Genomic DNA, 12,269 nt, shown 5'->3' with positions numbered 1-12,269 from the left:
GGCCACAGACCGGCAGTCCTAACAGATGCAGGAAACATGGGCGGTGGCCCCATCCACTACACCAGCTCCGACCCTGTGACTTCTAAGCCATTCAGGAGTCTGACTCTGGAGCACTGATTCTCAGTGGGTAGCCTGGCCACCGTGGAACCAGAGATCTTTTGCAGGAGGAGATTCTTGATGTGGAACCTGTTTCCACAAAAACCTCACACTGGGACTTGCCTCTTTATTCTTATTTTCTTACAATTGTACAGTGAGGGCCGGCGCCGCAGCTCACTAGGCTAATCCTCCGCCTGTGGTGCCAGCCCTCTGGGTTCTAGACCAGGTTGGGGTGCCGGATTCTGTCCCAGTTGCTCCTCTTCCAGTCCAGCTCTCTCTACTGTGGCCCGGGAGTGCAGTGGAGGATGGCTCAAGTGCTTGGGCCCTGCACCCGCATGGGAGACCAGGAGAGGCACCTGGCTCCTGACTTCGGATTGGCACAGCTCCAGCCGTTGTGGCCTTTTGGGGGGTGAACCAACGTAAGGAAGATCTTTGTCTCTCTCTCTCTAACTCTGCATGTCAAAATAAAAAAAAAAAACAAGTGTACAGTGAGTTTCCAAAGGCTACTGACAAGGGATATCACAACATAAAGATAAAAAGTGGAGGCATGCAATGTTGTGCAGGTCAGTCACCACAGGGGATGCCCACTTCCCACACTGGAGTGGCTGATTCAACTCCTGGCTGCTCTGCATCCAATGCAGATTCCTGATAATGCACCTGCGAGGCAGCAGATGGTGGTCCGCGTGGCTTTGGCCTGGCCTAGCCCTGGCTGTTGTGCACATTTGAGAAGTGAAGCAGAAGATGAAAGACATTCTCTCTCTCTCTCCCTTTCACTTTCCCTTTCCCTTTCCCTCTCCTTCTCACTCCTCCCTACCCTCTCCCCCTCCCTCCTTCTCAAATACATACATAGATCTTTGGGGGAAAAATTAGGGAAAGAAAAATTAAGTCAGAAGGAACCAAATCATAACTATAAGGTGGAAGCCTAATGACTTCCCTTCAAAATTCTCACAAATCTGCCTTTATTTGCTCTCAAGGAATGAACAGGGGCATTGGAGGACTCTCAGTGAACCCTTCCCAGGCATTTTTCTGCTAAAGCTTTGGCTAGCTTTCTCAAAACACTTAAAAAAAAAAAGATTTGAAAGTCAGAGTTACCCAGAGAGAGAAGGAGAGGCAGAGAGAAAGAGAGAGGTCTTCCATCTGATGGTTCACTCCCCAATTGGCCTCAACAGCTGGAGCTGAGTTGATCCAAAGACAGGAACCAGGAGCTGCTCTGGGTCTCCCATGTGGGCACAGGGCCCAGGGACTTGGGCCATCTTCTACTGCCTTCCCAGGCCATAGCAGAGAGCTGGATAGGAAGTGGAACAGCTGGGACTTGAACCAGCGCCCACATGGGATGCCGGCACTGCAGGTGGTGGGTTTTACCTGCTATGCCACAGTGCCAGCCCTTGAAAACACTCTTAACAATCAGTATCATTCTTCGGTCCTGCAGAAAGTCAACAAGCAAAACGCCTCAAGCATCCCAAAAAAACTGTCACCATGATCTTTGCTCCAAACCAGCAGGCTTTGCTGTGACTGGACCACGGCTGCCTCTGAGTAGCCATGGCTCTGAATGTGCTTTGTCTTCAGGATCACACTGAGTAAAGCCATGTTTCATCTCCTGTTCCAGTTCTTGGAAGAAATGCTCCAGGATCTTGGTCCCACTTGTTCAAAATGCCCTTTGGAAGCTCTGCTCTCATCATCGTTCTAACACCCATTAAGCACTAAGTTTGTTCCACCTAATTTTTCATAGTTTTATCAGCTGAGCCAGTTGGCTCTTGTGTCTTCTATTAATTGTCAGTCTTCTTCAATTACAGCATGAACACCGTTCATTTTTTCCTTTATACTGATGTGCACAGTCTGCTTGTGCAGGCTTCTTCTTTAACACCACCAGTCTTCTATTAAAGAAGTGATCCATGGGGCCGGTGCTGTGGCGTAGCAGGTAAAGCCACTGCCTGCAGTGCCAGCTGCCCCACTTCCAATCCAGCTCTGTGCTATGGCCTGGGAAAGCAGTAGAAGATGGCCCAAGTCCTTGGGCCCCTGCACCTGCATGGGAGATGTGGAGGAGGCTCCTCTCCCGGCTTCAGATCGGAACAGCTTGGCTGTTGGCGGCCATCTGAGGAATAAACCAGCAGATGGAAAACCAACCTCCCTCCTTCCCTCCCTCCCTCTCTCTCTCTTTCTGCCTTTACCTTTGCCTCTCTGTAACTCTGCTTCCAAATAAATAAATAAATCTTTAAAAAGAAAAAAAAAAAGTGATCCATTTGTAAACCGCTGTTCCTTTGTGCCATAAACATTTGTAAAGCGTCAAGGATTTCACCATTCTTCACCCAAGTTTCAGCACAATGGGGTGGATGCTCGTTTCAGTTTCACAGAATTCACGCTGCTGATAGGGGCCCTTTTCAAACTGATACCTCACTCTTCTCCATGTTTCAATTTAATCCCTATTCATATTCTAACTAGTCAGTACAAGCTCATTTTGGTGCCAAAAAGAACAAAAAAGTTAAAATGCATGCAGAGTTTTTTTTTTAATATAAAAGGCAGTTTCCGCTGATTTAAAAAAATTTATTTATTTGAAAGGTAGAGTTACAGAAAGAGAGGAAGAGACAGACACAAAAAGAAAAAAACAGAGAGAGATACCTTCCATCCGCTAGTTAACTCCCCAAATAGCCATAACAGCCTGGTCCAGGCCAAAGCCAGGAGCCCAGAATTCCATCCAGGTCTCCTACATGGATGGCAGGGGCCCAGCCAGTTGGGCCATCTTCTGCTGCCCTCCCAGGCACATTAGCAGGGAGCTGGAGCAGACGTGGAGCACCTCTGACTTGAACCAGGGCTCTTATGGGATGCTTGTGTCACAGGCAGTGGCTTAACCAGCTGCACCACAATGCCTGCCTCCCCATGAACTTTTTTGAAGACCCTTAGTGTAGTGTACATAAGAAAGCCTGGGGGAAAATGCACCAAGACAGACTGGCAGTTATCTCTGGTAGTGGAATTACTGCTATGTTCTTGTCTATATTTTCCATTTTTTTTTTTATACAGAAAGCCTTAACTTTATAATCAGGTATATATATTTAAATACTTAAAGAGAAAAAGGAACATAAGCTTTAGAGAGAGAGTTAAAAAATGAGAAAGAGAACAATGCCCTCTCCACTCTGCCCCACAGGACCAGGTGTGGCGGGCACCAGATTTTCTGTTGGATCCCATTCCCCCAGACATTAATGGGGCCCTGCTGTCCTCAGCAACCTTGTGGCTCACAGCCGGGTCCACCTGGTTCAGCGCTGCCTAACTCAACCAGTGCACAGCAGGCCCAAACAGCTCCTCCGGCCCCTTTTTGAATGAAACCCTCACTGCCTCAGGAAGGGTGACAAGGGAGTAACCTGCTACGAAAGCACAGTGTTTGTGTGGCTCTGAAAAAATGCTGCTGCTGGTCCAAATAGAGATTCCGAGAAAGCCCAAGTATAAAGTACTGTTTGAGTACTAGTTATACCATTAATTCACATAGTTCAACACATTAAGGACAGAGATCCTACATGGGGAGTAAGTGCACAGTGACTCCTGTTGTTGATTTAACAATTGACACTCTTATTTATGACGTCAGTAATCACCCAAGGCTCTTGTCATGAGCTGCCAAGGCTATGGAAGCCTCTTGAGTTCACCAACTCTGATCTTATTTAGACAAGGCCATAATCAAAGTGGAAGTTCTCTCCTCCCTTCAGAGAAAAGTACCTCCTTCATTGATGGCCCATTCTTTCCGCTGGGATCTCACTCACAGAGATCTTTTATTTAGGTTTTTTGTTTTTTGTTGTTGTTGTTTTTGCTACAGTGTCTTGGCTTTCCATGCCTAAAATACTCTCATGGGCTTTTTAGCCAGATCCAAATGCCTTAAGGGCTGATTCTGAGGCCAGAGTGCTGTTTAGGACATCTGCCATTCTATGAGTCTGCTGTGTATCCTACTTCCCATGTTGGATTGTTCTCTCCCTTTTTTATTCTATCAGTTAGTATTAGCAGACACTAGTCTTGTTTATGTGATCCCTTTGACACTTAATCCTATCATTATGATCAATTATGAACTGAAACTGATCACTCTGACTAGTGAGATGGCATTGGTACATGCTACATTGATGGGATTGAATTGGAATCCCCTGGCACATTTCTAACTCTACCATTAGGGGTAAGTCTGAGTGAGCATGTGCCAAACTATACATCTGCTCCCTCTCTTATTCCCACTCTTATATTTAACAGGGATCATTTTTCAGTTAAATTTAAACACCTAAGAATAATTGTGTGTTAATTAAAGAGTTCAACCAATGGTATTAAGTAGAACAAAAAAATACTAAAAGGAATAAAATAGTAAAGTTGTTCCTCAACAGTCAGGACAAGGGCTGATCAAGTCATTGTTTCTCATAGTATCCATTTCACTTCAACAGGTTTCCTTTTAGGTGCTCAGTTAGTTGTCATTTACGACTGTATTTAACACTGAATCTTTCAAGATATAAAATCCCATTTTAGAGACAATAATAACCAACACTCAAGAGTGCTAAAATCATACTCACATAGTTCTTCATTCTATTCACTTACACACACTTTACTGAATGCCTACTGTGTATCAAGTTTAAGAACAAAGGTCCCGGGACCAGCGCTGTAGCATAGTAGGTTAACACCCTGGCCTGAAGTGCCGACATCCCATATGGCCACCAGTTCGAGACCCAGATGCTCCACTTCTGATCCAGTTCTCTGCTATGGTCTGGGAAAGCAGTGGAAGACGGCCCAAGTCTTTGGGCCCCTGCACCCACGTGGGAGACCCGGAGGAAGCTCCTGGCTCCTGGCTTCAGATCGGCGCAGCTCCAGCCGTTGTGGCCAACTGGGGAGTGAACCATCAGTGGAAGACCTCTCTCTCTCTCTCTCTCTCTGGTCCTCCTCTCTCTGTGTAATTCTGACTTTTGAATAAATAAATAAATCTTAAAAAAAAAAAAAGAACAATGGTCCCAGGGGCCAGCATTGCGGCGTTAGGGGGTTAAGCCTCCGTCTGTGGCACCAGCATCCCATATGTGTGCCAGTTTGAGTCTTGGCTACTCCACTTCCAATCCAGCTCCCTGATAATGCACCTGGGAAGGCTGTGAAGGATGGCCCAAGTCCTTGGGCCTCTGCACCCATGTGGGAAACCTGGAGGAATCTCCTGGCTCCTGGATTCTACCTGGCCCAGTTATGGCCATTGTGGCCACTCGAGGAGTGAACCAGTGGATAGAAGAAGACCTCTCTCTGTGTCTTTCCCTTACTGTAACTCTACCTCTCATATAAATAAAATAAATCTTTAAAAAAAGATTTATTTATTTGAGAGGTAGAGTTACAGAGAGAGGGAAAGACAGAGAGAAAGGTCTTCCCTCCATTAGTTCACTCCCCAAATGGCTGCAATGGCTGGAGCTGCACCAAACCAAAGCCAGGAGCCAGGTGCCTCCTCCCAGTCTCCCACGTGAGTGCAGGGGCCCAGGGACCTGGGCCATCCACCATTGCTTTCTTAGGCCACAGCAGAGAGCTAGATCAGGAGAGAAGCAGCTGAGACTAGAACCAGTGCCCACATGGGATGCTGGCGCCGCAGGTGGAGGGTTAACATACTGCGCCACAGAACTGGCCCCACAAATAAATAAATCTTTAAAAAACACAGAACAAAGGTCCCTGCCCTTGATGAACGTACAGTTTGGTGGGGAGATGGTAATCATCAAATAATTATATAAGTAATTACCTAACTGCAATGTGTGGTGTTAGGAAGGAAACATTTTGTATGTTATAAGAACATGTATCAAGAAGCCCAAATTAAAGTTGCACTTTTACCCAGGAAAACAGGCCCTCTCTTTCTTAAAACCCAGAGCATATAGGACACCTGTCAACCTGATAAGAGTCGCATTCAGAGGGAAATAGAGTAGCACACTGCATAAAGTGTTTTTTCTACTTACTTGAAATAGGAACTCAAGAATGCAAAACTATCCTGGACAATGATTCACACTTCTGGAAACCCATATTGTCTCCTTCTCATTTCCTCTCAGTGTTGGAAGGAGGGGAGCATTTGTGTAAGAGTAGAAATTGTGAAAGAATACAAATTCCCAGCACTAAGAGACTGCTATGTGAATTTTACTGAGAATATCCTATGCTACAGAGTATTGTCCCACCTGTTAAAAAACAGTGAGGTGACACATATGTATTCACATGGAAAACCCTCCAAAACTACTAAGTGGGAGAAAGAAAGTACATGGAAAATGGAGCTAAAAACTAAGCTCTTAAACTAAAGATGTTTCTTTAAAGTAAAAACCAGTTATAACCCAAATACTATTTTACAGAATACCAGCTAATAGAAATTTTAGTTTTCAGAAATTACTAAAAATTTTTCATTTTCTGCTCAAGGATCTTATAACATAATTAATTGATGAATTTTGATAATACATGTTTATTAAGACAAGTGGAAAAGAGATATAGTAGCCAGTGCTATATTACTGTAACAAAATATCTGAGGCAGGCTAACTTTCTATAGGAAAGAGGTTTATTTTGGGTCACAGATCTGCCACAGTGCTGGCAGGGTCCCAAGGCAGCAAAGAGCATCACACTTTAAGAGAGACAGGCAACCTGTGTGTCTGTCCCTATCTGTGTGGTCTCACTCCAGTCCTTACAAAGTCACCAGGGCTCCATGTCAATGACCACAACCTAATCTAATCACTTTCCAAAGGCCCTACCTCTAACACCAATGGTCAATTGGAAGATAGGATTCTGGATGTGTTCGACAAAAAGAAAAGTTAAATGCTGGAAGAGAGAAAGACATTTTTCCTGATTCGACATTATACAATATCATATGGTACTCCATAAACACTACACCGGGGCCAGCACTGTGGCACAGATTAAACTGTGACCTATATCCGAGTGCCAGTTCAAGGCCTAGCTGCTCCACTTCCAAACCAGCTTCCTGCTAATGAGCCTGGGCAAGCAGAGGAGGACGGCCCAAGTGCTTGGGGCCCTGCCACCCATGTGGGAAACCTGGGGAGAATTCCTGGCCCAGTCCAGGCTGTTGTAGCCATTTAAGAAGTAAACCAGCTGATGGAAGATCTCTTTGTCTCTCCTTCTCTGTCACTCTGTCTTGCAAATAAATAAATTAAAAAAAAAAAAAACCACTTGAGTCAGATAAAATTTTAAAATTTCCATCTTATTAATCTCACTAACATAAGACTACAGGGACTAAATGCCTGATGAGCATTGAGGGTGGATCAGATTCAAATCGTAGCAGAAGGACATGTGACAGCTGTGATTGGCATAAGCATTAACAGTGATCTTATTTCTAATTTTACACACACACACCCCAAGCAAATGAGAAAACAATAAGAACTGCTGCATTCCCTTCCATACGGGCCATCCACAGTCTCAGAGCTCTCACCTCTCAAGGAGGTGGTGCCCTGAGGCTCCAGTGACCACACTCGCTCCCACATCTCCCACTTCAAGTCAAGTCCCTGCTCCAGGGACTCCTGCCTTGGGGCTCAATGCAACGTTTTTTCCTGTCCTGAACTCCTATGTTCTTCTGAGTCAGAAGCAACCTCTCCTTTTGCTTCCCACTAGCCCAGGCCTTGGTACACACCTCCGACACCACCCAGACTCCGTGACTCCTGTATCCGGACTGTTACTTGTCAACTTTGCTGGCTGTGCTTCCGAGAGCCAGAGTCCACAGCTTACACGTGTCTGACGCTCCACTGCCAAGAAACAGCACCACATACACCTGGCTCAATAAGCAGGCAATGATGCCAGAGCTATCACCTTTCACTGACTCAGATGTTTGCACAGGGTTCTCTGCATGCCACGCAATGCACCAGCTTCTAGGGATCCGTATCTTAAGTATCTTGCAGGTGAGGCAGCCCCGTGGGCAAGGCTGCAGTGCAATGTGTACAGTAATGAAAGAGTAATGAATGCAGGCATCCATGAGGCCAGGTTTGACGTTTGCAAGCCCTCTCATGTGCCTTCTGGGCCTAGGTTCTTAGACCAACGTGGTAGGCAAAGTGACTGCTCCACGTACGTCAAGTGCTGCATGACACACTCCTCCCGTGCCAGTCTCCCTTGTCTCTAACGCTCTGCTTCTGGGCTTACTTAGATGCATACTCAGGCTGATAAGTCTTCCCTGGTCCTGATGGCCTCATGCTGCACACCTGTCCCCCAGGCCCAGAACCCGTGGGAGTCTACCCCACAGCTCTTCCCCTAAATGCCTGCCAAACTTCCCTCGCCTGGTGCTCAGAGTGCCACAGCCGTCTATCACTGACGTGGAATGATGCTAGCACATCTGTTCTAGTGCCCAGTTCTAGAGGACCTTGTCTCAAAATCCTTTCTGATCCCCCTCAACATACAGCAGTGCTACTGCATAAGGAGCTCAGACCCTTGCTGGGTATACCCACTTAAGATCCCCAAGAATGCCTCTCAGACAACCCATCAATTTGGATGTATTTAAGGCATTACTAGGGAAGGGGACTTAGAGGAGTCCTCTGGTACATGGACTTAAGGTGTAGCTTGGTCACACAGGGTGACTAATTCCTCCCCTCCTGCTCTCTGTCCCCACCAAATGCCCAAGACTTGCTCCTCCAGAACAGGGACCATGCCTCATGTATTCTTGTGGCCTTGGTGCCTGGCACTGGGATGAGCATGAGCTACAGTACTAAGGGGCAACCACTGAAAGAAGAGATTATCTCCCGGACCCATGCTACTTGTGGTTTTCCTTCCAGCTGGAAGACTCAACCTCCTGCCATCTGGAAAGCAAAAGAGAAACCCTGCTGACCACACCTGCCCAAAGATCAGCAGAACTGAAACTTTATTTTCCACAATGAATTTGGCCACTTCCTGACAAAAGGAACAACAGTACTGCACACCATAAGGTCAAATTCATCATCACCCTTTTTTTTCTTTTAAAGATTTATTTATTTATTCAAAAGTCAGAGTTACACAAAGAGAGGAGAACCAGAGAGAGAGAGAGAGAGAGAGAGAGAGGACTTTCATCCGATGGTTCACTCCCCAGATGGCCGCAACAGCTGGAGCTGCGCCGATCTGAAGCCAGGAGCCAGGAACCTCCTCCAGGTCCCCCACGCAGGTTCAGGGGTCAAAGGACTTGGGCCATCTTCTACTGCTATCCCAGGCCACAGCAGAGAGCTGGATCAGAAGAGGAGCAGCCGGGACTAGAACTGGCCCATACGGGATGCCAGCGCTTCAGACCAGGGTGTTAACCCGTTGCACCACAGCGCCGGCCCCCATCATCACCCTTTTCTAACCAAAGCTTCCTTCAATGCCACTATTTCCATCAACACAATCATCATCCTCCAATCAATCAAGCCTACAACCTTCGCAACAAGTTTAACCAGTTTCTGCCCATGATGGGCCTATTAAAATCCAGGCAGCCTGGGCAGGCGTTTAAGACACTGCTTGGGACGCCAGCATCCTATACCTAAACCGCATCCTGCTGTGAGTCCTGCCTCTGCTTTTGATTCAACTTCTGAGTAAAGCATACCCTGGGAAGCAGTGATGATGGCTCAAGTACTTGGGTCCCTGCCATGCACATGGGAGACTTGGATTGAGTTCTGGGTTCCGGGCTTTGGCCTGGACCAGCCCCAGCTATTGCGGGCATTTCGGGGAATGAACCGGCAGGTGGAAGATCTCTTTCTCCCTGTCTCCCTGCCTTTCAAATAAATGGAAAAAATAAAAACTCAGGTACCCAAGTGCTTCTTATTGTTCCTTGATCTGTCAGAAATCACCATCCCTTCCCATCACTCTTTGCACCACCATGTACAAGACCTCAATGGATTCCCACCCCATGGCCTCCAGGTCCCCTCGCTCCATCCTCTCCGCTGCTTCCCATGCAGACCCTGCTTGCCACAACCAGGCTATTGACTACTGACTGCTGCTTTCTACCAGTCTGTCTGTTCAAATCACTTCACCTGCCTGAGTCCATCAGGGCTCACTCTTGTGTCCTAACTCATCCAGGAACCTTTACTAACCTTCCTGCCTCGGCTAGGACAGCCACTGTGTCTCCCCTTACAGGAACGTGAATGCCCTCAGCCATCTCAAAATCTCAGCCAAGGTTTCACCTGTGCTCCTGCAACTCCCGCCCACCCTCTGACATAGCCCTCCCCAAGGTCCAGGGCCCCTGGTCTCCCCCACTACAGAACAGACTTCAGCACTTTCCCGTTGAGTCATTAACACTCTCTCCTGCGCCCTAAGTCTCAACAGCTGTTGAGGAACAGGAGCCACTTAGCCACGTGACCCTTCCCAAACCACCAGGGTTGCCAATCTGGTACTATGATGCAATCTAAACGTACATGAGGGGGACCTGCACATCTCGTATTCATAATACTGCTGTCCAAAGGCAGCCGCTTTCTGTCACTCCACAGTTCAAGTCTCAGGGAGTATCAATGAAATGTAAGGGAGTGAGGGAGGCCACGAGTTTCATGGAGCACCTGTCGTCACCACCTCTGCCTCTCTGCCTTCAGCTACCCAGTAACTTCTCTGGCACAAAATTTTAGGTGACTTTACAAACACGGGGACTGGGGTGGGGAAGTAAAAACGTGGGGGGGAGACGCTGGTTCTTGGCAAATCTGGTGGTAAATCCGTCAAGCAAACGGAACACGAACTATTAAGCCACAGTCTGATCATTCAGGCGCAGGGAACAAAAGAACTGAGGAGTGAGGGATGTGAGCATGGTTGACAAGGGTTCAAACCGCTTCGGACCCCAAATCTGGGCGAGTCCCAGGCCTGCGCCCCCGGAAAATCCCACCTCCCCGGAGCCCGCAGCTCGCAATAAGGCTGGCCCAGCCCCTCCGGCCCCCATATCTTACCGATGGAGATCTCCTGGGCGAAGGCCAGAGAAATGAGCAACAGTGGCAGCCCCACGGCGATGCAGGTGACCATCTTGTCCACGGCCAGCTCGAGCCGCAGCCCCTTGAACTTGGGCTCGGCGGGCTCCTTCAGCAAGAAGTCCGAGAACACGTATTCCGTGGCCAGGTGGGCGATGGCCATGGCTGCGGGGCGCGGGGCTCAGCCGGGCAGGACCGGGTGCCGCCGGCGTCGGGAGGGCGGCGCGGCGCCTTCACGCTGTCACCGGCCGGGCGCGCGGGTTTCGCTTTCCCTTCGCCGTGCGCCCCGCAGCTGCTCCCTCATCCTTGCCGCCTTTTGCGTCTAGGGCCGTCGGGCCCCCAGCGGCCTCCACTCGGCTCCCAACGCGCGGGCGCACGAGCTCTCCAGCTCCTGCCTGGAACGCCGGCCAAGCTCGACCCAGGCGCTTGGGGCCCAGCGGCTCCGCCCCGCGCGCTCAGCCCCGGCAGATCCCCCGGGGACGCCCCAAACCCGGGCTCCACGCCTCCGCTGCGAGCCCGTAGGCGCCAGCAACAACCAGGAACAAAGCGCTTCCCTGTGCCCAGTCCCCTGCGCGCGCCCCCGGCCGCTGCACGCCGTCCCAGCCCTCCGCGCTCTTCCGGAACCACCGGGGAAACCGAGTAGCAAGGGGCGTGGAGTTTCCGGAAGCGGCGCTGACGCGGGGCGGGGTGCACCCGCGCCCCTCGTGCCCGCCCAAGGAAAGAGCTTCCCAGCCAGGGGCATCTATGGGAATTTGCGGGGCCGTTGCATCCTCGTTTCCCTCCCATCCCCCCAGGGCCCGGGATTTTTAAAACCGTCTCTGTAAATGGCCTTTCCCCTGTGGACTCTTCTTGCGGCCCACGCACAACGTGTCTACACCGAGAGATCGGGTTAACAGGAGCTAAGAAGTTTCAAAGAACGGGTGCCTCGCAAGGCCGTTCGGGCCGCGCAGACCTTTCTCGGAGCTCCGCGGAGAGCGCTGCGCGTGCTGGGGTCTTGGGCCTCCATTAGCGCTGCGTGGCCCCCCGCGTCCCTTTCTCCTGCCTCTCCAGTCAGCCTTGCTCTGGAGCTGGTCGTGGGGTGCCTGCTGCGGGGGAGCCGCAGAGGGCAGCCCCTACACCTCTCCTAGGAAGCGGAGGATGAGAAAGGCAGGAGGAAATGCTCCCAACAGCAACCCCTGGAGCAGGCAGGACCTTCAAACGTGAGGGCTGCCTGCGGCCGGGCTTGGCTGGCGTCTCTGCTCTTTGCAAGCGCCAGGCCATGAGGAAGCCTCAGCTCATGGCCCCGGATCATCCTCTACACAGACAGCCAGGGGTCTGCATAACTCTCCACTCCGATGG

General features: G+C 49.6%; 1 protein-coding gene across 2 annotated transcripts in view; it reads right to left on the bottom strand.

The window, feature by feature from the left end:
* Positions 1–11,602, bottom strand: part of PANX1 (pannexin 1) — a 47,861-nt gene extending 36,259 nt beyond the window's left edge. The window contains exon 1 of one of the 2 annotated variants that reach the window (XM_008262563.5): positions 10,914–11,602. In XM_008262563.5, the coding sequence (XP_008260785.4) occupies positions 10,914–11,094 (181 nt within the window). In that variant the 5' untranslated portion in view covers positions 11,095–11,602. Of the gene's footprint in view, positions 1–7,684; positions 7,809–10,913 lie in introns of those variants that run through there. The other variant, XM_089332655.1, reaches the window with a different exon arrangement.
* Positions 11,603–12,269: the final 667 nt, after the last annotated feature.

The sequence above is a fragment of the Oryctolagus cuniculus genome, chromosome 1 (genome assembly GCF_051225735.1).
Source record: "Oryctolagus cuniculus isolate XC-2025 breed Fujian yellow rabbit chromosome 1, ASM5122573v1, whole genome shotgun sequence".
In the NCBI taxonomy this organism is placed as follows: Eukaryota; Metazoa; Chordata; class Mammalia; order Lagomorpha; family Leporidae; genus Oryctolagus; species Oryctolagus cuniculus.
The sequence above is the reverse complement of the archived record's forward strand: the minus strand, read 5'-3'. Positions and strand labels throughout refer to the sequence as shown.